Source organism: Aotus nancymaae, unplaced genomic scaffold (genome assembly GCF_030222135.1).
Source record: "Aotus nancymaae isolate 86718 unplaced genomic scaffold, 86718_ANA_hifiasm-v0.15.2.pri h1tg000010l, whole genome shotgun sequence".
Classification (NCBI taxonomy): domain Eukaryota; kingdom Metazoa; phylum Chordata; class Mammalia; order Primates; family Aotidae; genus Aotus; species Aotus nancymaae.
This window is the reverse complement of record NW_026988421.1, coordinates 30,328,993-30,354,566: the sequence shown is the minus strand read 5'-3', so window position 1 is coordinate 30,354,566 and position 25,574 is coordinate 30,328,993. Positions and strand designations below refer to the sequence as shown.

Here is a 25,574-nt window from a genome sequence, read left to right as displayed (position 1 = left end):
TCAGACGTCAGCGCGCTCTAGCCAATAACTGTTCACTTACGGAGAGCGCCGAGGGACAGAAGCCTCTCTCAGGTGGTTGCGCCTCAAGGAAGAATCAGGGAATGTGAGGAGTTAAGGGAGAAAGGAAGTAACCAAAAGGATTCCAATTATGACTTTAAAAAAAAAATTTTTCAGAGCACTTGAAGCGAGTGGACGACTAGGAAATAGCACAATGTCAGGTTCTAACCTAACCTAACCATAACGGGCTAGTGGGCAAGACAGATCCCCTCTATCCACGTTTTTTGTAAGTTTTTAATCTATCAAAAAGTTAAAAGAGGCTCGGCGCGGTGGCCCACACCTGTAATTCCAGCACTTTGGGAGGCCGAGGCAGGTGGATCACCTGAGGTCAGGAGTGCAAGACCATCCTGGGCAACATGGTGAAACCCCGTCTCTACTAAAAATACAAAAATTAGCCGGACATGGTGGTGCGTGCCTGTAATCCCAGCTACTCGGGGGGCTGAGGCAGGAGAATTGCTTGAACCCAGGAGGCAGAGGATGCAGTGAGTCAAGATCAAGCCATTGCACTCCAGCCTGAACAACAAGAGCGAAACTCCGTCTCAAAAAAAAGAAGAAAAAAAAAACAGAAAAGAAAAAGTTAAAAGAATAATGGCTATTACCTTGATTTAGTAAGTCTCAGCATGTTGCCAAATTTGCTTGTGCTGTCCTGTCAAAATGCCCAAGCCCTTCTATTATTACTTAATCATTTGAAAGTTAAGTGCACACAACAGGAATACCTCCATATGCATAAGATTAGGACAGCCTTCTACATAACCATAATACTATTAATACATCTATGAAAATTAACATTAATTCAATAATATCGCCTAATATACATCCATATTTAAAGATCACCATTTGTCCCCCTAAATTGATTTTATATTTGGCGTTTGTTTTGATTCAAGATCCAATCAAGTTTCACACTTGCATTTTGTTCTGTCTCTAGTCTATTTTAATCTACAAAAGCCCTCTTACCTCTTTGGTTTTAGTTTTCATAATACTGACTTTTTGAAGGGCTCAAGCCAAATGGTAGGAAAAAAGTGTGTAAGGAAATGGAAACGAGAGAGTTCCTGACGACGGTGGGGAAGGGAAGACTCATCAAGGGCATCCAAATAATTCAAAACTAATTAAAACATAAAATAAGTTTAAAGAAGAACTACAGGCCAGGCACATTGGCTCATGCTCGTAATCCCAGCACTTTGGGAGGCTGAGGTAAGAGATTCACTTGAGACCAGGAGTTCAAGAACAACCTGGGCAACATAGCAAGACCTTGTCCCTGCTACAAATTAAAAAAAAAAAAAAAAAATTAGCTGGGCATGGTGGCACATGCCTGTACTCCCAGCTACTCCAGAGGCTGAGGTGGGAGGATCACTCGAGCCCGGGAGATAGAGGCTTCCGTGAGCTATTACCTTGCCACTGCACTTCAGCCTGGTGACAGACCAAGACCCTGTCTCAACAAACAAACGAACAAAACTACAAAGTTCTGACTTTTCCCACAGCTTCTGCAAGGCCTCTTTTTTGTTTGTTCATTTCTTGCCTCATAAACACTGATGCCTCTGCTTTGCTGTCACAAAAGCATGCATTTTTTTCCTACTTTTGGATAATACAGCACTGCTCGGGAGTGGCACTCAAGACTGAATCTTGAAGAAGAGAAGTTTGCCAAACATGAGCAGGTAATAATTCCAAGAAGAGGATATAAAAGTAAGATATAAAAACTCATCTGTGTGGACCTCAGCAGTCCTACAGCAGAGGGGCCTGACTGGTATTAAAACAACAACAACAACAACAAAAAAAAAAAAAAAAAAAAAAAAAAAAAACTCATCTGTATTGAAAAACCAAAAGACTGCACAAAAAAGACTGTTAGAAATAATAAATGAATTCAGTAAAAGTTGCAGGATACCAAATCAACATACAAAAACCAGTAGCATTTATATGCACCAACAGCAAACAATCTGAAAAAGAAATCAAGAATGCAATCCTATTTACGATAGCTACGAAGAATGTAAACTACCTAGCAATCAATTTAACCAAAGAAGTGAAAGATCTATACAAGAAAAACTATAAAATACTGATGGAAGCAATTAAAGAGGACACACCAAAAAAGGGAAAGATATTCCATGCTCATGGATTGGAAGAATTAATATTGTTAAAATGACAACACTACCTAAAGCAATTTACAGATTCAATGCAATCCCTATCAAAATACAAATGGCATTCTCCACAGCAAGGATCCCCCAACCCAGGGCTATGGACTAGTATCCATCTGTAGCCTGTTAGGAACCAGGACACACAGCAGGAAGTGAGTGGTGGGCAAGTGAGCATAACCACCTGAGCTCGCTTCCTATCAGATTAGTGGTGGCATTTGATTATTTATAGAGGCCAGAACCTTATTGTGAACTGCACATGTGAGGGTTCTAGGGCAAAGAGTCTGATGTAGGCCGGGTGCAGTGGCTCATGGACTTTGGGAGGGCAAGGCAGGCGAATCACGAGGTCAGGAGTTCCAGACCAGCTTGACCAACACGTGAAATCCCCATTTCTCGTAAAAATGCAAAAATTAGCTAGGCGTGATGGCACACTCCTGTAATCCCAGCTACTCAGAGGCTGAGGCAAGAGAATCACTTGAACCTGGAAGGCAGAGGTTGCAATGAGCCGAGATCACCCCACTGCACTCCAGCTGGGGCAACAGAGCAAGACTTCATCTCAGGAAAAAAAAAAAAAAAAAAAAAAAAGGCTGGGTGCGGTGGCTCACACCTGTAATCCCAGCACTTTGGGAAGCCGAGGCGGATGGGTCACTTGGTCAAGAGATCGAGACCATCCTGGCCCACATGGTGAAACCCCGTCTCTACTAAAATACAAAAATTAGCTGGGTGTGGTGGTGCGCGCCTGTAGTCCCAGCTACTCGGCAGTCTGAGGCAGGAGAATTGCTTGAACCCTGGAGGCAGAGGTTGCAGTAAGCCGAGCCACTGCACTCCAGCCCGACCGCAGAGCAAGACAGTGTCAAAAAAAAAAAAAAAAAAAAAAAAAAAAATCTGATGCTTGAACCATCCCCCCATTCCTACAGTCAGCTCTCTTTTTTCTAATGTAAATGTCAGATACTATTGTTTTATTTGACTAAACTTCAGGACTGTTTTGTAAAGCAAGGTGGGATAGATGTGGCATGTGCCAGCCACAGTTTCCACCATTTCTGGAGCATGGAGAGGCAGCACCACTGCTCTCGAGGTTAATGACAACTCAATAAAGCACCGCTTTTATTTTTTGCAGTCTTCAATTTGAGAAAGGCAAGAAATAATGTTTTCAATAAATAAGGTTCATACCATTAAAATCCCGCCCGCGCTCCGCTCCCCCCACCCATGGAAAAACTGTCTTCCACAAAAGCGGTCCCTGGTGCCAAAAAGGTTAGGAACCGCTGCTCTACAGAAATAGAAATAGAAAAAAAAAATTACAAAATCTATATGGAACCACAAAAGACCCCAAAGAGCCAAAGCAATCCTGAACAAAAAGCACAAAGCTGAAGGCATCACACTACCCAACCTCAAAATCTACTACAAAGCAATAGTAACCCAATCAGTATGGTACTGACATAAAAATAGACACATAGACTGATGGAACAGAATAGAAAACTCACATATAAATCCATGCATTTACAGCCAACTCATTTTATGTTAGCACCAAAAGTACATAGAACATACAATGAGGTGCCAAGAATATACAATGAGGAAAGGACAGTCTCTTCCAAGATAATGATCTGGGCAAAAATTTTTGCATAAGACTTTAAAAGCACAGGCAACAAAAGCAAAAATAGACTAATAGGATTATATCAAACTAAAAAGCTTCTGCACAGCAAAGGAAACAATCAACAAAGTGAAGAGACAACCCACAGAATGAGAGAAAGTATTTGCAAAGTATCCATCTGACAAGGGATTAATAACCAGAATAAATAAGGAGCTCAAACAACACAATAGCAAAAATACCATAAATAATTATATTTTAAAATGGGCAAATGTCACATGTGGTGGTGATTGCCTGTAGTCCCAGCTACTCAGGAGGCTGAAGCAGGAGGATTTTTTGGGGGGCAAGGGTTGGGAGATGGAGTCTGTTACCCAGGTTGGAATACAGTGGTGCGGTCTCAGCTGACTGCAGCCTCCACCTCCAGGGTTCAAGTGATTCTTCTGCCTCAGCCTTCCAAGTAGCTGAGATTACAGGTGCTCACCACCATGCCTGGCTACTTTTTGTATTTTTAGTAGAGATGGGGTTTCACTATGTTGACCAGGCTGGCCTCAAACTCCCGACCACTGGTGATCCACCTGCCTCAGCCTCCCAAAGTGCTGGGATTACAAGCCTCAGCCCCTACGCCCAGCCCCAACAGGACTGTTTGAGCCCAGTGTGATTTCAGCATGCGCAACATAATGAGAACTCATCTCTTTAAAAAAAAAAAAAAAAAAGGGAGGGGAAGAAAAGATCAAAATAGACATTTCTTAAGCCATACAAATGGCCAACAGCTATAAGAAAAAATGCTCATCAGAGAAACGCAAATCAAAACAATATCATCCCAGTTAAGATTTCCTGTCAAAAAGACAGGAATTAACAGATGCTGGCAAGGATGCAGAGAAGGAATTCTCGTACACAGTTGGTAGGAACGTAAATTAGTACAGCCACTATGGAAAATTGTATGAAGTTTCCTCCAAACACTAAAAATAGAACTACAATATGATCCAGCAAATTCCACTACTGGGTATGTATCCAAAAAAAGGAAATCAATGTATCAAAGAGATATATGTACTCTCATGTTTACTGCAGCACTATTCACAATAGCCAAAATATGGAATCAGCCTAAGTGCCCATCAATGGATGAATGGGTAAAGAAAATGTGGTGTATGCATACACAATGGAATATCATTCAGCCATAAAAGGAATGAAATCCTGTTATTCTCAGCAACATGGATGAAACTGTTGTTCAGTGTTGACTGAACTAAGCCAAGCACAGAAAAGACAAATATTACATGTTCTCACTCACATGTGGATGCTAAAAAACTGGATCTTATGGAGATGGAGGTAGATTGGTGGTTACCAGAGGCCAGGAAAGGTAGTGGGGATGGGAGGATGAAGAGTTTGATTAGTGGACACAAATGTAGAAGAAATAAGACCTATGATAGATCAGTAGTGACTATAACATTAAATCTACTGTACATTTTAAAATAGGTAGAAGAGAATGATTCGAGTAATGTTCCTAGCATAGAGACAAGATAAATATTAAGGTGATGGATATCCCAATAACTGATTTGATTTTTACAGATTATGTACATGTATTATCATATGTACTCTGAAAATACATCTATTATGTATCAAAAAAAACTCATCCATGAAATTCTGTATTATCTTTGCAACTTTCCTATAAATCTAAATCTATTCTAAAATAAAAAGTTCAGGAAAACTCATCCATGGGAATTTAAGGTGGCTGAAGAGAGCTGAACACAGTACAGTATAACAGGACATAGAAATGGTTTAAAGCTACTGAAATAAAAACTTTTAAAAAATAGTTCAATATGGCCAGGGGTGGTGGCTCATGCCTATAATCCCAGCACTTTGGGAGCCCAGGTGAGTAGATTCTTTGGGGTCAGGAATTTGAGACCAGCCTAGCCAACATGGTGAAACCCCATCTCTAGTAAAAATACAAAAATTACTAGGGCCTGGTGGTAGGTGCCTGTAATCCCAGCTACTTGGGAGGCTGAGGCAGGAGAATCGCTTGAACCGGGGAGGCAAAGGTTGCAGTAAGCTGAGATCACCCCACTGCACTCCAGGCTGGGCAGTCTCTCTCTCTCTCTCTCTCTCTCTCTCTCTCTCTCTCTCTCTCTCTCTCTCACACACACACACACACACACACACACACAATAGATCAATACATACACGGAAAATGAAAAGGGCTGGAAGAAGAGGTAAGACTAATTCTATGTTGAGATGGGAGAGTTACAGTTTAATTCCTCTTTTGTTTTTTATTTTCTATAATAGGAGAAAATAATGTATATATTACAAGTTTTTTAAAAAATGTTTAAATAGGGGCCTTATGCTAGGCAAGGTAGTTCATGCCTACTCCCAGCACTTTGGGAGGCTGTGGTAAGAGAATCACTTGAGGTCAGTTCAAGACCAGCCTAGACAACATAGTGAGGATCCATCTGTACCAAAAATAATTAGCAAGGCATGGGGGAGTGTGCAGGTTGTCCTAGCTATTCAGGAGGCTGAGGTAGGAGGGTCAATTGAGTCAAGGCTGCAGGGAGCTATTACCACACCACTGCAATACAGCCTGGGTGACAAGAGAACCTGTCTATAAACAAACAAACAAACAAAGGGACTTGTATGCATAATAAAAGTCCAGCTTTTTCAAAGAGGCCATGATAAGTCACTATAGGATTCTAAGCAGGAGTAATATGGCCAGTTTATATTTTTAAGATTGCTCTGGTGGCAGCAGTGAAGGGTGATTTGGAGGGATAGTTAAAATGAGAAGAGACCACAGCAACAGTCCAGAAGAATAGAGGATAAATGATGTTGGTCTGGAACAGAGGGGAAATGACAGAAAGAGAAGTAAGAAATTATTTGGGAGATGTAATTGGGGACCTCAGACACATTCCCAGCTGCTAATATGCAATCAACCTAAGTGTATCTTTGTGTTCTGGGTAAGGCTGCCTATCTTTCAACTTAGACTGGTCAGTCAGCATGTCCCATTCGCTGATGTCTTCAGCGTGAAAAGAAGTCGATTAGGTCCCTAAGACCCCCCGATACTACACACACAGTAGGAAGGTATTTTATAAAATCCTTTATGAGTGGCGATCCTCACCTCCCCACCCAACACATAAAGACACATACCCATCTAGTCTTTGTCATTATCACATTTCTGAAACTGGCCACATGTCAATCTGATTCACATAGAAAATAAACAAGAGGGGACATCACATACACCAAGTTATCAACATTCTTTTCACCGTTTCTGCTCAATCTAGAAGACTCAGGTTGGAGTTATTTTAAGATTTTATGTTATCTGCAATATTATGAAAAGTAAGTTACTGACATTCACAAGGTGATAAACTGCAAAGAACCAGGTTTGTTTTCTTTTCCTTTTTAAATTTAGAATCTTGTTTATAACACATTAGCATCATTAACAGAAAAAAAACAACCATTTACATAGTAACTAAAAAACCAGCCACTTAAGAAAATAATGTAGTATTCATCCACTACCAGAGAAAATAGGTCCTCTCATTCGATTTTACTGGCAAGCCCAGCTGTATTCTGAACTTTGAGAGAGTCTCTGTCCTGAATATGGCAAAGCATTCAAGTAAAAGGTAAGGAGTTTTAAGTGTGAGATTCTGAGGGATACTGCCTCAAAGAAGGTTCACGAATAGCCACAGTCCTCCAGTTTACTCCAATGTTGAGATGTTCCTGGGATGACCAGCATAGTTTCCTTTTGAGGAGTTTTCATAATTCATCAGCCTCAGGATTCGGGTTTTATAAAACATTCTTCCATGTTAAAAAAAGACTCTATCCCATAAAAATAAGTTTCTCATCGCTTCTCCAGCTTCTTGTATTTGGCTTCTGTGAGGGATGAAAGAGAGTTACATCTTTTAAAACTAGCTCTTACAAAGACAGTTTTTAGTTAGCATTTCCAGTCAAGTTAAAAAATACCTATAATATTGCTAAAAATCTATTAGCTTCAATCTCATCATCTGTCCAAATATACAGATCATTGATCTGTAAAACTTGGAAGAAGTCAAGCACAGACACCCAGAATTGAGAACCTAACACAGGTTTACAAGTCCTAAACCTGTCAACAGCACCTGCTTAGAGAGCTCCACCAGGATGAGGCAGATCTGTCACTTGACCTATCAGGAGCCTTAATAAAAACTGCTTCTCTCAGCACTGTCCCAGGTGCCCTCTGGACCCAGACTGGAACCCTTAGGAAGTATAAATGTATGTTTCCCCTTTTATGTTCTTATCCTTGTACCTTTCTCTAGGAAAGCAATTTTGAAAGATACAGAAATTTAAAAGGCCATCAAATAAGCCTCTTACTGTGACATTCCATTTTTCTGTTAAAACCATGAAAGCACCTGGTTTCACAATTTTAACAGAAAAAGGGACTCTGTCACAAATGGTTACTGTGAACTAAGATACCTTCTATATGGTAAGGTTACCCCTGCCTTCTATGCAGTAAGGTTCACAGTAATCATTGGCCAAATGTAATTGTAGACAATGAAACTGATGGTTAATCACCACCCATATCAAATCCCAGCCTACTACAAACTACCCTTTTGAGGTAGTCCATCCACCCTTGCTAAAAGAGGAAACTAAAATAATCTGTAAATGTTACCTAGGACAAAAACAAACTCAGGCCAGATGTGGTAGCTCAGGCCTGTGATTCCAGCTACTTGAGAGGCTGAGGTGGGAGGACTGCTTGAGGACACAAGTTTGACACCAGCCTGGGCAATATAGCAAGGCCTTGTTTCAAAAACAAAATTTTTAAAGTAGCTAGATGTGATGGTGCACACCTGTAGTCCCAGCTACTCAGGAGGCTGAGGCAGGAGGATCACTAGAGCCCAGGAATTGAAGGCTACAGTGAGCTATGATCACACCACTGCACCCTAGCCTGGGTGATACAGCAAGACCTCATCTCTTATAAAAAACAAAACAAAACAACAACAAAAACCCACTAAACTCATTACTTTTAACCATGTGTATAAGAGCCAGAGCCAGTTAGCAAGCCACTAGCACTAAAAACACTAGCTTCTTCCTCAAAGGAAAAGTGATCCTTCAAGAAAACCCTCAACTGACTATTTGTTTAAGACATATTTATTTACATTATTATCACTTTTTAAATTTATTTTGGTGTTTTTTTTTAATAGAGATGGGGTTCCTCCATGTTGGCTAGGCTGGTCTCAAACTCCTGACCTCAAGTGATCTGCCCACCTCGGCCTCCCAAAGTGCTGGGATTACAGGCATGAGCCACCGCGCCCGGCCCCTATCTACATTATTAAAGGTGCTCCGGTCTTCTCAACCACAAATAAAAACTTGAGCTTTGTAAGCAAACAGACCTGCTTAGAAATATGGCTCTTCCATGTACTAGCTTTGTGTCCTTAAGCAAGTTACTTATCTCCTTAAACCAGTTTCCTTGCCTACAAAATGGGGATAAAAATCATGTACTTACCTCACAGATTATTAGGAAGATAAAAAACATAATACATGCAAGGCACTAAGAACAGTGCGTGATATATCATTAAGTAATCAGGAAATGTTATTTTTATTAATGTAATAATAAATTACTAAGGTTTTGTGAAGATTAGTAGATCACTGTAGGCACACCATAAATGTTAACTATTATGTTTATTAAGGACATGGTGGCAAGAGGTACTCTTTATTACATCAAAACAGAAATAAAATGGTTACCCAGTTTTTTTGAATATGCATCCAACTTGTAAGCTGCCTGCTCAAGAGCTGCTACCTGTTCTTCAATGACGTTGATCTGATCCAGATAAGGCTGCAGTCCAGCATCTTTGAAAACAAAGAAAAACCTCATGTTTATATGGTTGTATCAACAAGGAATATAGGAAAAGAGTGGAAAAGTAATAATGCTAGTGTCTCTTCATCCATGCTAAGACAGATTAGGTGGAGTGACATGATTCTGATTACTAGCAGGCAGGTGCTGTAGAAGACAGTAGCTAGTTGATCAGGCACGACTGTGGCTCAGACTTAGTGTCTCTCATATACTAATTTGCCGTTCTTTTTAACTTCTTGCTCCTTAAGCAAGCTTTCTGTTACTGATTGTTTCTTGGGTACTCCCATACCAAGAAAGAGCACCCTAGAGACAAGGAACACAAATACAATAAGTCAGTGGAAAAATATACTCGACTACTCTAAATTAGTGTTTTCCACTATAGAGTTTTTGGTTTTCTGCTTATAGAATAATCCAAAGATGTGATGGCTTTATGGATTTATAAATCAATTCATTAGAATGTGGCCCCCTCCCCTTCCAGGAATAAACTGATAAAATCAAGATTTAGAAGCAAAAATAATCATACCACCAAAGCATGCTAATCCTCAGAATGGAAGAAATTGATCTTAAATTTGGAATTCATTTTAAGAAAACAAGCACCCACAAGACAAAACTGTCATGTTCCCTCCTCTTTTCCATGGCCCCAAGCACAAAAGAACATTAAATAGAAACATGCTTCATTACAAATATTATTACTTACATTTCTGGTTTAAGTCCTTTAAGTTCCTACTAATGTTTATAGCAATATCTTTCATTTCAAGATACTTCAAGCTGGTGAGTTTATTCATATTTTCCAGGAGCTTATAGTCTTCACTGGTGGCTTGAAAATTAAACAGAAGATATGATGCCTTTAAGATGTGATCAGTAGAGCGCAGGAGTATAGGCTAAATGGTAGTCCAAGGCAGGATCTAGGACGTGTCAAATGAGTGGGCCATTTTTAATCTGAGACATTTATACTTAGCCTATGTACTCTGAAAGTCTAAGTAGAAATTCAGGCAAGAATCAGCAAACTATTTAAACCAAACAAGATCCAGAAGGTTCAGGATCATGGTTACAAAGGAAAATGATAAACTCATGTCTTAAGAAAAGGGAGGTGCAATAGTCTTGGTACTTCTACAGCATGAAAACATTTAACTTATATACATACAATATATATACTATCAGCTAGGACCTCACTACTTCTTAGTAACTCATTAATTACCATGTATGATTCTATATTGCATTTTATGCAGCGACATTTCCAAACCATCTGTCTGCTTCTCATATCCTCAGATCTTTCCCTAACCTCATTCAAAGCAAATGGCCTCTACTCCAATTTTCTTAAAGGCCAAGTCCATTAACATAAGCTGCTTCAATCTCTCTGCCTTACTTCTTTTTTTGTTTTTTTTTTATTTGTTTGGTTGGTTGATTGGTTTTTCTCTCTGCCTTACTTCTAAACTTCTCTGGATCTTAGTATCTTCCCAAGAGGCAGAAGTGTTCCTATTCTCCCAAGACAACCCCCTCCTCTCGTGCCCTTGATCCAAAACACTTCTACTTCTTCAGAGCCTCTCTTCAATCATCTCCTTTCACTTGTATTTCCAAATTCTCCCTCTCTCCTAGCACCTTCCTCTCTATACAGCAATATATTCATATTTCCTTCAAATCAAAAGCACTCTCTCTGTTCTGCTACACCTGTATCATTTGCTCAGTAAAGCAAAGGAGGTTTACTGCTAAACAATTTGAAAAAAATAGCTGACACTCACTACTTCCTCTTCCTTATCATTTACTTGCATAAATCCTTGTAGTCTGGTCTTTGCCCTTACCATCCAGAGATTACATGCTCCAAGGTCATCAATGCCCTGCTAACCACCAAATCCATGGCATTTGCTCAGTTCTTATCCTCCGAAACCTCTCCATGGTCTTGGACACTAGTGATCTCTTTCTCATTGGGAAATGCTCATTTCCTTTAGCTGCTATGGTATTGTACTACACCGATTTTCTAATCTCTAACTGCTCTTCTTAGACTTCTATGCCAGATTCTTTCCTATCAGATCCCCTTAACTATCAGTTCTCAACTTTTTCTCAGCTATAACACATAACTGGTGTTTACATGGGTAGCACATACCTATGGGCATTCCCAGGGTTGTGCTAGAAACTGGCATAGTTATTTGGCCAGGCGTGGTGGCTCACTCCAGTAATCCCAGCATTTTGGGAGGCTGAGGCGGGTGGATCATGAGGTGATGAGTTCGATACCAGCCTGGCTCAACAGAGTGAAACCCTGTCTCTACTAAAAATTAAAAAAAAAAAAAAAATTAGCTGGGTGCAGTGGCAGGTACCTGTAGTCCCAGCTACTTGGGAGGCTGAGGCAGGAGAATTGCTTGAACCCGGGAGGTGAAGGTTTCAGTAAGCCACTGCACTCCAGCCTGGGTGACATAGTGAGACACAATCTCAAAAAAAAAAAAAAGAAAGAAAGAAAGCAAGCAACTAACAGAGTTTAAGAGGAAATATAGGCCAGGTGCAGTGGCTCACGCCTGTAATCCCAGCACTTTGGGAGACTGAGGCAGGCAGATCACAGGGTCAGGAGACTGAGACCATCCTGGCCAACATGGTGAAACCCCATCTCTATTAAAAACACAAAAATTGGCCGGGCATGGTGGTATGTGCCTGTAGTCCCAGCTACTCAGGAGGGTGAGGCAGGAGAATCACTTGAACCCAGGAGGTGGAGGTTGCAGTGAGCCGAGACTGCATCACTGCACCAGCCTGGGTAACAGGGCCTAGGCTCTCTGACCTACTTCTAAGCTCTTCCTTGGCAATCTCATCCTGCATAGCCTCCAATCACACCACTACGAAAGTGACACCAAAATCTGTTTCTTCTGCTCTGATCAGTCTCTGAGCTCTGGAATCACATGTACAAGTCACCTGAGTTCCCTAGTGATGTCAACAAGCAGCTAACCCAAAACTGAAAACATTTTCATGCTAAACATGGTTCCTCTTTCCAGCTATTTTGGCTGATGGCACCACCCAGGCTTAAAACCTCAGATCCATCTTGGTCTGCTTCCATCCCTCAGTATCTACTTGAACAAGTCCTACAAATCCCACTTCTGTAATGTTCTTGCACCCATGCTCTCCTTTCCATTCCTTTTACTACCACTCTGCCTCAGACCTTCATTACTTTTCTTTTCTTTTATTATTTTATTACTTGGTGCATGTAATCTCTGGATGGCAGGGGAAAAGACAAGACTACAAGGATGGAGTCTTGCTATGTTGCCCAGGCAGGTCTTGAACTACTAGCCTCAAGGAATCCTCCTGCCTCCCAGCGTGCTAAGATTACAGGCATGAGCCACAGTGCCTGGTGTCTTCATTATTTTCATCTGAACTATTGCTCATCTGTCTCTGGTCTCTCTCCCCCATATCCGTACTCTCATATTTATACTGCTATCAAATTAGTCTCTCTAAAAAAAGGGTCACAGCTAGGCATTGCAGCTCACGCCTGTAATCCCAGCAGTTTAGGAGGCCAAGGTGGGCGGATCACTTGATGTCGGGAGTTCGAGACCAGCCTTGCCAATATAGTAAAACCCCATCTCTACTAAAAATACAAAAAAATTAGCCAGGCGTGGTGGCATGTGCCTGTAATCCCAGCTACTCGGGAGACTGAGGCAGAATTGCTCAAACCTAACAGGTGGAGGTTGCAATGAGCTGAGACTGTGCCACTGCATTAGCCTGGGCAACAAGAGCGAAAATTCCGTCTAAATAAAATAAAATAAAACAAGGGTCATGTATTCAAACACCTAGAAGCCAGCAAGATAATATAAGTGAGTAAAGTGAGCCAAGTGTTTGCACAGTAAATGCACAAGAAAATTATCCACTTCCATAAAGAAATATGCTTCCCCCTACTTTTTGCAGTATGTGGTCCTCTCAGCCCATCATTTACCAGTTTCGATAGAAGCATTGGTACAGAAAACCATTTCTATACTGCTACTAATAAAAATAACAGTAGAGAATAGTGATCAATGGCACCCAACACTAGGTCTCAGTAAAGAGGAGAAAACAGGAAGTGGTAAGGACAAATTAGATATCACCAGTCCTTTTAAAAGAGGCAGCTACTCAGCTCTAGTCAATTATAACCTTGAAAGAATGGGGGGACAGGGGGGCGGGGGTAGCAGCGCCAAATCTTTGGAATTAAAGAGAAGCCAAAAATCTAAATTCTGTTACTTGGTTTCTCTCGCTCAAAAATAAACAAACAAATAATCAGGCTGATAAATTAGAGAGTCACAGCTGGGTGCAGTGGCTCACACCTGTAATCTCAGCACTTTGGGAAGCTGAGGCAGGAAGAACACTTGAGGCCAGTAGTTCCTCCTCTCATTCATTCATTCATTCATTCATTTAGGACAGAGTCTCCCTCTGTTGCCCTGGCTGGAGTGCAATGGCACGATCACAGCTCACTATAACCTCCATCTCCCAGGTTCAAGCAATTCTTCTGTGTCAGCCTTCTGAACAGCTGGGATTACAGGCATGTGCCACCACACCCAGCTAATTTTTGTATTTTTAGTAGAGACAGGGCTTCATTCTGTTGACCAGGCTGGTCTGGAACTCCTGACCTCAGGTGATCCACCCACCTCAGCCTACCAAATTGCTGGGATTACAGGCATGAGCCACCATTCCCATCCGTATTTTAAAAAATAAAATAAAATTATATATATAAAAGAAAAGAAAAGTAATAAAGATCTGAGGCAGAGCAGCAGTAAAATGAATGGAAAGGAGAGCATGGGTGCAAGAACATTAGAGAAGTGGAATTTATAGGACTTGTTCAAGTAGATATTGAGGGATGGAAGCAGACCAAGATGTATCTGGGGTTTTAAGCCTGGGTAGTGCCATCAACTAAAATAGTTGGAAAAAGGATCACGAGCTCAGGAGTTCAAGACCAGTCCAGGCAACATAGTGAGACCCTGTCTCTTAAAAACAGAAAAAGCAAAAAAAAAAAAAAGAAAAGAAAAGAAATTAGAGGCCGGGTATGGTGGCTCACACCTGTAATCCTAGCACTTTGGGAGTCCGAGGTGGGTGGATCACCTGAGGTCAGGAGTTTGAGACCAACCTGGCCAACAAGGTGAAACCTATCTCTAAAAAAATTAATTAATTAATTAGAGATTCACAACCCCTCCTATTCTGCATCAAACCTTTTCTCATAGATTCTGGTTCACAAATTTAGCTTACTGTAATTTTCTGGGGAAGTGAAACAATTTAATAAACGTTTATGAGATGCTATACTGGACCAGACTTCACTTTCTTTCTTTTTTGAGACAGAGTCTCACTCTGTCACCCAGGCTGGAGTGCAGTGGTGTGATCTCAGTTCACTGAAACCTGCAAACTCTACCTCCTGGGTTCAAGTGATTCTCCTGCCTCAGCCTCCCCAGTAGCTGGGATTACGGTGCTCACCACCACGCCAGCCTAATTTTTGTATTTTTAGTGGAAACAGTGTTTTGCCATGTTGCCCAGGCTGGTCTGGAATTTCTGACCTCAAGTGATCCACTGCCTCGGCCTCCCAAATGCTGGGATTACAGGCATGAGCCACTGTGCCTGGCCCAGACTTCACTTTCTAATCCTCCTCCACACATAGGTCATGTGTCCACCTGAAAACGATCAAAACCTAGTCATGTCCCAAAGGGTGGGTTGTGAAATCCTCAGAACAACCTAATAGGTCCCTGAATCTGCAGGTCACTCCCTGTTCCTCAATTTCATTTTTCTTTATCCTAGTAAACAATCTTCTGCTTTAGCCAAACACACTGCTTGCACATGCAACCTCATTCACTAGTTGTATCATCTCTTCCTTTTCCACCAATAATTCCCTTCACGACCCTGCTCAAAATACACTTTCCCCAAGGAAGCACTTCTTGATTAATGTTGCTGGATATAAATTCTTTTTTGTTATTGTTTTCTCGTTAGTCTACGTTACAGAGGCCTGCAGAGTTGTATTCTCTTTCTCTCCCATTCATGACCTCCCCAAACTTCCAACAGACCTGTCTCGGGGCATGCAGGGTGGGAAGGGAGCTGCAGACTGATGCTGCTAACCATCTCTCAGGCCTCCCGAGGCAAACCGCACCCGAATCAACCCAGATCCCGCCTCACCCGTCAGTTCCCCAGTCAGGTAAGTGGCCATTTTGGAGAACATGTCCCGGCAGAGCTCAGTGATGTCAGCTTCAGCAGGCTCCTTTGCTTCCTCAGCTGTCTCCACGGCGGCATCGTCTGGGCCAAGGGAGAATGACTAAGTGTCCCGCCTAACACCCGGAGCTAATCCAGCCAAAGCAGCCTGTTCCGGCATTCCTCCACCAGCCTTCATTCCATCAGATCGGCTCCATTCTCCAACTGCCGTAATTTCAAGTCCTTCACTGCGTCCCTGCTCACCTGACACACCAACTCAGCTCCCTTACACCGCCCTCGTCCAGACCCGGCACCCGCGCCAAACCATCCCAGTCGCCCTGACAAGACAAACACTCGCGCGCAAAAGACAGATGCACTCCTCCCACCAGCCCGTTCCTGCCAGGTGAGCTCAACCCCGCCCTCTCGAGACGGACCCCCGGGTCCCCGACCGGACGCTTCCTCCACTTCCATTCTGGGTACCTCGAGCGGGCTCCTCACGCCGGGTCGCCAAGACGCCCTCGGCTGCCGCAGCCATGGCTGACCCTGCGCTGTTTCCGGGCCGGGGTTGTGCGCATGCGCACTGGGTGTGTCCTGCCCGCCCGGCCGGCCCAGCGATCCTGCGCCTCGCGGTCCTCTCCAGCCTCAGATATGACATAGCAAAGGGTGATGACGGAGCCGAAATTGAAGCTACGCCAGACTGTTGTGAATCGATCCACTGCCAACAGTCGCGACGTCTGGGACTGAAGGCGAGCTCATCCCTACAGTCACACCCTGGAGGGATCACTCGTTTTGTACCACTCACGACCAGTCCCAAAACCACTGAAGACGGGTAGCCCCCTCCCCGACACTCCGCACTGGAGTTAGTCATCAAAAGATTGCTCAGGGAATCCAAACGTTTGCAGGTTGTCTCGTCCAGGCTTTGGGAAACCTTCGGGCATCGATCCCTGGTCCTAAATACTCTCCCTTCCCAATGTCCTGGGTTAACACCAACTCAGTATTTCTTAAACTGCAGGCAGGGGCAGGCACCTACTTCTCTTCAGTTGATGATACAGCCTTTCTTGAAGAAAGCTTGGACTGTAACTTTTTTAGGGCGGAGGATACACTCTGGTTATCTTAATTGCATTTAAGCTGTTTCATAAGTCTCCTAGGTGTACAGATTAGTTAATGGGATGGGAGAACAGGGGTGAGTGAAAGAGATGGATGAGAAGTGACTGGGGGGAATGAAAGGTGCAAAATGAAGAGGAATAAAGACCACAGGAGAAGGGAGGGGAGATACGCAGCAGGCCTCAGGCAGGCTCCTGGACACCCCAAATCTTGGTGTGGGAGTTTCTCATCCCTGGTTATCCTCCATCTGCACCCTCTCACCCCACCCCCATGCCAGTACACCATATGCATACACACACACACCAGCTACCCACTATCCCCAGCTCTCCTAACCTGACTCTGTCCACTCTGAGGACTGAGTCTCCCTTGTCACCTGTCCCCACTCTTCCTATGGTGAAACCACAGTAGCCACTTTTTCAAGCCATTCCTGTGAGTCAGAAGTTCTTTTCTTAAAAAAAAAACCAGAGTCTCGCTCTGTCTCCGAGGCATGAGTACGGTAGCACAATCTCGGCTTAGCTCACTGCAACCACCACCTCCTGAGTTCCAGGGATTCTCGTGCCTCAGCCTCCAAGGTAGCTGGGATTACAGGCACGCGCCACCATGCTTGGCTAATTTATTTGTATTTTTAGTGGAGATGGGGTTTCAGCATTTTGACCAGGCTTGTCTTCAACTTCTAGCCTCAAGCTGTAATGCCAAAGTGCTGGAATTACAAGTGTGAGTCACCACGCTGGGCTAGAAGTTCTTATTTCAGGACTCCTGTGGTAGCCCAGCTCCTTCACATCACTCACTGCCCCTACTCTATACCTCCTAGACAGCATGAACCTACTCCAGCCCAGGCCATGGATGGCCCACAGTTTCGGCCTTTCTTCCCTCTATAATCCCAGAAGCAAATGCAAAGTCCTAGTTTTCCTAAGGAGTTTTATTGATAGCCACCATGGAAACCCACATGGTCTTATAGAATAATAATGTCAGAACCCACCACATATTAATTCAAAGATCTCCAAATCCTGAGGTCATTTCCTTGCCTGATTCCCTTCAGGCTCCATTTTAATCTCCTGGTTAAAGCCCCCTCAGTTCCCAGGTTCAGTGAACCAGGAGGCAGCCTCCTGCAGAAGAGCCTTCACAGACTTTGCTCTGGGAGTGCCTCACTCTTAACTCCTCTGCAACACTGGAATCTCACCACGTGGGAGTCGCCTCTCCTCTAAGGCTTCTTCTTCTCTTTTATAGGGAAACTCTATATGGGAAAACAAGAAACCCATGGGTGCTAGCAGCAGATCTTGAGATGCACAAAGGATAAGATTCACTGGGAAGAAGGAAGACATCTAGACATTGCTTACTTTCTTGTTTTCTACCTTTTTTCACAAACTATGGCTATCCAGGTGCTTAGGGACAGTCATTACCCTCCCTCCCTTTATCCTGTTTGTTATTAACTTTTTTTTTTTTTTAAACACACAGAGCTAAATGCACAGGGAGTAAAAGGACCCGTGGAAGATGTTATTTCACAGAGCTATGTGGCGACACATAGAAACACTGAGTCACAAGCCTAAGTATGATGCCCACCACATACAGAAACATTGGCTCAAAAGGCCAGATGCAGGGTGGGGCTCAGCAGCAGCCATGATGGGACCTGTTGTCCTAGAAGTGCAACGGATGTGGCAAGGGGGCTTCTGGGGAGGCAGAGGGAGAGGAGACTGCTGTCTGATGCTTTAGTCCTCCTCCCTCAGCACTCTCCTGCCCACGATGGACTCCCCAGGGGTCTGGAGTCACAGCTGGGGCTGGCTGCAGGTGCTTCCGAAGGGCTTGTTCCTCCTGTTGGAAGAAGAAAGGGACAAGTCATTTGAAGAAATAGTTTGTGTACCACTTTTCTTTTCTCTGTATCTGATTCCAGAGAACTCAGACTGCTATAGACTGTTAGTGTCTCTCCCAAACTCTTCTGTTGAAATTGTAATCTCCAATATGATAGTATTAGGATGTGGGGCCTTTGGGAGGTGATTAGATAGTGAGTATGTAGCCCTTATGAATGGGTTTAGTGCCCTTATAAAAGAGACTTCCGCCGGGCACGGTGGCTCACGCCTGTAATCCCAGCACTTTGGGAGGCCGAGGCAGGTGGATCATCTGAGGTTGGCAGTTCGAGACTAGCCTGACCAACATGGAGAAAACCCATCTCTACTAAAAATACAAAATTAGCTGGGCTTGGTGGCGTATGCCTATAATTACAGCTACTCAGGAGACTGGGGCAGGAGAATCGCTTGAATCTATGAGGCAGAGGTTGCGGTGAACTGAGATCACGCCATTGCACTCCAGCCTGGGCAACAAGAGCAAAACTCTGTCTCAAAAAAAAAATAAATAAATAAAAATTAAAAATAAGATAGACTTCCCTTACCCCTTCTACCATGAAAGGGCACAGCAAGAAGACAGCTGTCTATGAATCAGGAAGTGGGCCTTCGACAGATACCAAATTCTACTAGCACCTTGATCTTAGACTTCCCAGCCTCCCAAACTGTGAGAAACACACTTTCGTTGCTTATAAGCCACCCAGTCTATAATAATTTATTATAGCAGCCCAACCAGCCTGACACAGATCATCTCCTAGTGGCCAAGGCAGCCCTCAGGCCAGGGCAAGCAACTTCCAGGGCTTATCTCCGTGACCCATCTCTGCTGATAAATTGACAGCTGTGAACTTGTTTCCCCAGAAGCCTGAAAACACAGGGCTTTCAAAAATGTTCTTGCCCCACCCACTGAGTGGAAAAGACGGCAGAGTTCAGCTGATGAGGAACTAGGAGGACCAGGTGAAGGGCCACTCACCACGCCTGGAGAGGGAGCCAGCCACCCCTTCCTCTCCAGCATTTTCAACTTGGAGCCTACAGCATCAACCTGAGACACGACTCCTTCCAGGACAGTCTCCAGCTGCAGAATTCTCCTTGTGAGCCTGTGCAGGGTTTGAGAGAGATGAATGGAGCAGAAATCTGTGTTTGGGGGCTGGGCATCTAAAGAGGCACGGTTCACAGAAGGGCATGTGTCTGGATTGGAACAAAGAAGAGAAGACCCCGCCTTGTAGGGAGAATTAAAGGGGAGCAGAGGTTCTCCCTGGGGTAGGACAGAGAATTGGAAAGTTGTGGGAAAAAGTACGAGATAGGATATCATAATAGAAGTGTTGTCAGCCTTGAGTCAGCCCTTCTCGGCTGCACGTACATGTAGAATTCTTCTTCTGAAATCCAGCCTCCTGCTCTGGCAGCCTCTGCGCCCGACTCGCCTTGTGGGCTGCTCACGATGGATCGGCCCAGGTTCTCAATCTCAGTGTTGAGGGCCACCTGCTCAGGAAGTCAGACGTTAGAGGAGAGGAGATAACTCTGGGAAGCCATCAGCTCCTGTTCTATCACCCCGCTCCACCAGGATCTCAGAACCAAGCCTCGGGTTCTAGTTCTTGCTATTCCCCTTCCCTCCTAGACTCTGGAGACAATAGGGTCAGGGTGGTGGTGCTGAACCAACCTCTGGAGGAGAGTCACCTCTCAAAGAAAACACAAGATCCTTGAAGCCTTGACGGATGAGGTGTTCACTAGATGCCAACTCATTTTAGCAGAGGAGGAACACTAACAGCGTTCTTGGCACTTTCTAGGCTGCTGTCACCCTGTCTTTGACTTTTTTTGGTCTACACTGGATAGGGATGGAGCAGGCAAAGTAGGGACAGCCGGGAACCTGAGTTTGAAAATTCCCAGGAGAGGGCAAATCCTCCGAGGGAATTATCAGAGATTCTGAGGCAATGGGTCATTTTTCCCTAAGCCTGTGTTTTAGAGCATGATTCTCAACCTTGGCTATATATTGGAATCACCTAGGGAGTTTTAAAAAGTACTGATGTCTGGCCTCATACCAGAGACTGTGGTTTAATTGGTCTAGAGTGTGTGTCCTGAGTATGAAGATTTTTAAAGGCCCCCCAGAGTATTCTAACGTGCAGCAGTTTGAGAACTACTATTCTAGAGAGTTCTTTACCATCTGTCTATGGGAGAGTTTTCAGGTTGGGTTTGTGTTCTAGATGTGTTGGGGGAAGGCGGAAGGGGAAGGTGACCTATTTCCTTACACTGCCTCTCCACCCATCAGCCCAGCTCACCCTCTCTTCCTCCAGGTCCTGTCGCATTTGTTTCTGTTCCTTCTTATCCAGAATACGATTCCCATCTCTGTCAAACTTGGTAAAGGTGGCTGTGAGCTCAGTGATTTCATGCTCTGCGTGTCCCAGTCTGAGGAGAACAGGATGATGAAATGATTTCTGCTCAGCTGTGGCTGTGACCTCTCAATTATGGACTTCCTCACTCTTTTGCTTGACTCTGGCAAAAGTTCTGCTTTCTGGGAAAGAAGGTTCTCCAAAGTCTAGCAATCTTACTCCCAAGAAAACACTTGGTTCTATTTCTTCCTTTCCTGACTCCTGCTCACTAAGTTCATGGCCTCATGACCTCCTACAGGGATTATTGCAAAATATATTTGCCTCTAAATAACCTGCTATTCCCCAGCTTCCCCTTCACTCCCTATCCCTGAAATCCATCCTCCATAACACAACTAGAGTAATTAACCTTTCTAATATACAGGTCTAAATGTGTCTCTTCTTGAAATCCCTTCTGGTACCCTATTCTTTGGACAGAGTGGTAGTGTGGCCTTTCCCAGTGTGGCCCTTGCCTGTTTCTCTGGCCTCAACTCCTGCTATGACCACTCCCACCCCCACCCTTTTATTTAATACCTTAGCAATGCTCAACTATTTATTCCTCCTGTGTATGTTGCTTGGTTTCAGACCTCTATGCCTATGTATGTGCTTTTATCTCTTCTTGGAACAACGTTCCTCTGCTTGTCCACTTGTAAGCTATTCATCCTCCAATACCCTATTTAGACATTACCTCTCCCAAGAAGCCTTCTCTTAAGCTTAGAGATAGAATTGATCACCCTCTACTCCTAGTCACTTCTGTTGAGCTTATTCTGTGATTCAGTTTATTTGCTTACAAATCTATGAGCTCTTAGAAAACAAAGACTTTGTCTTATTTAATTATATTGTCTCCTGATCCCAGCACTTTGGGTGGCTGAGGTGGGTAGATCACTTGAGCTCAGGAATTTGAGACCAGCCTGGTCAACGTGGAAAAATCACATCGCTACTAAAAGTACAAAAATTAGCTTGGCGTAGTGGCACATGACTGTAGTCCCAGCTACTCAGGAGGCTGAGGCATGAGAATCGCTTGACCTGGGGAAGCTGAGGTTGCAGCGAACTGAGATTGTACCACTGCACTCTAGCCTAGGCAACAGAGCAAGACTCTGTCTCAAAAAAAAATGTTGTCTATTACTCAGTGCCTGGTACTGAGTAATAGACAAACATATTAATACACATTGAACAAATATATTGTGAGCACCGCAGCTGGTGCTCACAATGTATTTGTTCAATGTGTATTAATATGTTTGGGAATCAGGGAGTGAATGGCTAAAGGAATAGATAAATGTTCATGGGGAAGCAAAGAACAAAAATCAGAGTTTTATGAGAGTAGGGTATGTATTCAATGATTAGGGAATTATTACATTGGTTCCTAAGAGTCGTTCAACAAGATCCAGGATGTTACAGACCACGGTCAGAGACCTTTAAACCAAGGGCACAGTTCTGAAGGTCAGGAGCAAAGACCTACAGGCAAAGATCAGAAGCCTGCAAGTCAAGATCAGAGGCCCCTAAACTAAGACCAAAGGCTTATAGGCAAATGAAGTACGGTTGAAGGTCGAACACTTAGAGACTGGTATTAGAGAAGGTTCGGTGTCTGGCTGCTTACTCCCTTAAGGTGTTGGTGAAATCCTCAAACTGGATTTCCTGCTCTCCACCCTGCAGGACCTTCTGCACATCTGAAACCCTCTCCTTCCTCAGACGCAGTCTTAGTAGGGTCTTGTTGTAGCCCTGAAAGAGAAAGGAAATAGACAAGTTCTCACAGGCTGCTCACTCATCCCTGGCCCCCAGCCCCACCCAGGCTTCCAAGGATAAATTGAAGGCACAGAAGGGCACAGACACCTCAACCAGTCAGGAACAGACCAGGACACAGAGCCTTAGATTGGGGCACTGATGCAAATGTGTAGCTCAAGGAGACTGAGCAGTCACCTGTTTCAGGAGGTCAGAAAGTTGTAGCTCATCCTTCTGTCCAGCCAGCTCCTCCTTGACCTCTGAATATGTGTCATTGATGATGGCCAGGAACATGTTCTGGAGAATAAAATGGGGACCTGGATCCTCACCCCCAGATCCACTGGAAGGATTGAGCCCTCTGACCCCATTAATGTCCAAGACACATGTTCCAAAGGGGCCAGTGCTCTCAGTCCCAGCTCTGCAGCCCACTAATCCCTGCTTCTCAGGGTCCTCAGAGCCCAGCCTTTCACCACAGTTCTGTTAGAGATGGATCATGCTTCCTGACCAACCTGGTGTCCTCACTCTCAGTTGTTGTAGTAACCTTTCTGACCACAGAGATACCCTAACATATGCCACAGACCTTCTTCATATAAGGGCCCACCAATCATTGAAGCTAGAAGCTTTTCAGGGTAAGAGTCCAATTGTGTTCTCTTTACCATCTATCCCCCAATCCATATCTGTATCCCCATCCATTGATCAAATAAAGAAAATTGCTGGCCTTGTTAGTGAGAATTAAATCCAAGAGCAGGGCACAGTGGCCTACACCTGTAATCTTTGGGAGGCTGAGGCAGGCAGATTGCTTGAGTCCAGGAGTTCAAGATCAGCCTGGGCAACATAGCAAAACCCTGTCTCTTCAAAAAATACAAAAATTAGCTGGGTGTGGTGGCTCCTGACCATGCCGGTGGTCCTATCTATGCAGGAAGCTGAGGTAGGAGGATAGTTTGAGCTCGGGAGGTGGAGGTTGCAGTGAGCTGAGATTGCACCACTGCACTCCAGCCTGGGTGACAGAGTGAGACCCTGTCTAAAATAAATAAGTAAATAAATAAATAAAATCCAGATTTTTCATGGTTGGCAGGGAGAGAGAGCTACCAAGTAGTGGCAGTAGAAATCAGCATGAGATCCCCAGAGGAAGGGGAGTCTTGGAGGACAGTCATAGAAGCTTCCAGATGCAGTGAATGCTCCTCATGAAGCACTTTTCTCCCCATTTCCATCCTTGGAGAATGAGGGTTTGATTTTACTGAGGGAGTCTGCAGATTCCCTTGTACTCTGCAGACCTGCAAACTGACCATGCTGGCTATACTAGAGTAACTGGCTCTCAGAAGATCCAGACATCTGCCCTCACCCACTCTCCATCTTTGATTTGAGAAACTCATCAATCCTGAGTGAGGGACATACTGGGACCAAAACGCCACCCTGCAGGCTCTCTACATCCCCACCCCTCAGAGAGAACCTCACCAGGAGCACGAAGAAGACGAAGAAGACATAGGTGACAAAGTAGGCAGGGCCCAGGATTCGGTTGGCATTGTCGATAGCATTGTAGTCAAAGTCCCCGAGGATTATGCGGAACTGAGTAAAACTGAGAGACCAGGTCTGGGATGCATCCAGAGGCTAATAAACACCCCCATCCCACTTTCCTAACCACAGACAGACCCCTCGCCACACGTCCACCCCAATCTGATGGAGACAGGGCAGGGCACATAGATTATTTGAGCACACACAGCAGGGCTTCCGGAGACTCTCACACAGATACTTTAAATGCAGACACACCCACATGCATGTACACATCTTCTCCAAGGATACATACATCCATGGAGCTGGAGGGTGGGGGCCAGGGAGGAGTGAAGGGGGCAGGACACACACATGCACTTGATGAAAGTGCTAAAGTTTTCCACTTGGGTCCCGAAAAGCAGGTAGCCGAGTTGGGCATAGGCGAAGAAAACAATGAAGAACATGACGGCGAAGCCCAGGATGTCCTTGGCACAGCGGGCCAGCGTGGAGGAGAGCTGGGTCATGGTTTTGTTGAAGCTGATATACTTGAATATCTGGAAGGGCCATGTTGAACCAAGGAATGAAGAAGGAAAAGGGAAAAGCATTGAAAAGTCCACACCAACGGCCTATGGAGGCCACAGGAGTTGCCAAGCCGGACAAAGAAAATGAGACACATATTGAAGAAGGGAGAATGATATAAAAATTAGCCGGGTGTGGTGGCACGCGCCTGTAATTCCAGCTACTTGGGAGACTGAGGCATGAAAATCACTTGAACCCAGGAGGCGGAGGTTGCAGTGAGCTATTACATCACTGCACTCCAGTCTGGGCAACAGAGTGAGACTCGTCTCAAAAAAAAAAAAAAAAAAAAAGGCCAGGCACGGAGGCTTACTCCTGTAATCCCAGTACTTTGGGAGGCCAAGGTGGGTGGATTGCTTGAAGTCAGGAGTTCAAGACCAGCCTGGCCAACATGGTGAAAACCCGTCTCTACTAAAAACACAAAAGATTAGCCAGGTGTGGTGGTGCATGCCTGTGATCCCAGCTACTCAGGAGTCTGAGGCAGGAGAATTGCTTGAACCTGGGAAGCAGAGGTTGCAGTGAGCTGAGATCGTGCCATTGTACTCCAGCCATGGTGATTGAGACCTCCTCTTAAAATAAAAGACGGGTTCTGTGGCTTATGCCTGTAATCCCAGCACTTTGAGAGGCTGAGGTGGGCGGATCACTTGAGGTCAGGAGTTTGAGACCAGCCTGGCCAACATGGTAAAACCCCATCTCTACTAAAAATACAAAAATTAGCTGGGTATAGTGTTGAGCACCTATAGTCTCAACTACTCAGGAGGCTGAGGCAGGAGAATCACTTGAACCCAGGAGGTGGAGGTTGCAGTGAGCTGA

At 44.2% G+C, this 25,574-nt stretch overlaps 2 protein-coding genes across 4 annotated transcripts in view; both read right to left on the bottom strand.

The window, feature by feature from the left end:
• Nucleotides 1–6,829: 6,829 nt before the first annotated feature.
• On the bottom strand, nt 6,830–16,240 carry BLOC1S2 (biogenesis of lysosomal organelles complex 1 subunit 2). The gene is made up of 5 exons (XM_012439618.3): nt 16,163–16,240; nt 15,671–15,787; nt 10,269–10,388; nt 9,463–9,567; nt 6,830–7,617 (listed from the first exon to the last, which is right to left on the bottom strand). The coding sequence occupies exons 1-5, from the start codon at nt 16,215–16,217 to the stop codon at nt 7,586–7,588; spliced, it is 429 nt and encodes a 142-aa protein (XP_012295041.1). The 5' UTR covers nt 16,218–16,240; the 3' UTR covers nt 6,830–7,585.
• Nucleotides 16,241–17,701: 1,461 nt separating this feature from the next.
• The window catches only part of PKD2L1 (polycystin 2 like 1, transient receptor potential cation channel), a 51,687-nt gene continuing 43,814 nt past the window's right edge, over nt 17,702–25,574 (bottom strand). For 2 of the 3 annotated variants that reach the window (XM_012439305.2, XM_012439304.2), the window contains 8 exons: nt 24,558–24,739; nt 24,153–24,273; nt 22,896–22,994; nt 22,576–22,697; nt 20,892–21,018; nt 19,979–20,097; nt 19,592–19,715; nt 18,416–18,595 (listed from right to left, as the gene is read on the bottom strand). In XM_012439305.2, coding sequence (XP_012294728.2) covers nt 18,422–18,595; nt 19,592–19,715; nt 19,979–20,097; nt 20,892–21,018; nt 22,576–22,697; nt 22,896–22,994; nt 24,153–24,273; nt 24,558–24,739 — 1,068 coding nt within the window. In that variant the 3' untranslated portion in view covers nt 18,416–18,421. Of the gene's footprint in view, nt 18,022–18,415; nt 18,596–19,591; nt 19,716–19,978; nt 20,098–20,891; nt 21,019–22,575; nt 22,698–22,895; nt 22,995–24,152; nt 24,274–24,557; nt 24,740–25,574 lie in introns of those variants that run through there. The other variant, XM_012439306.2, reaches the window with a different exon arrangement.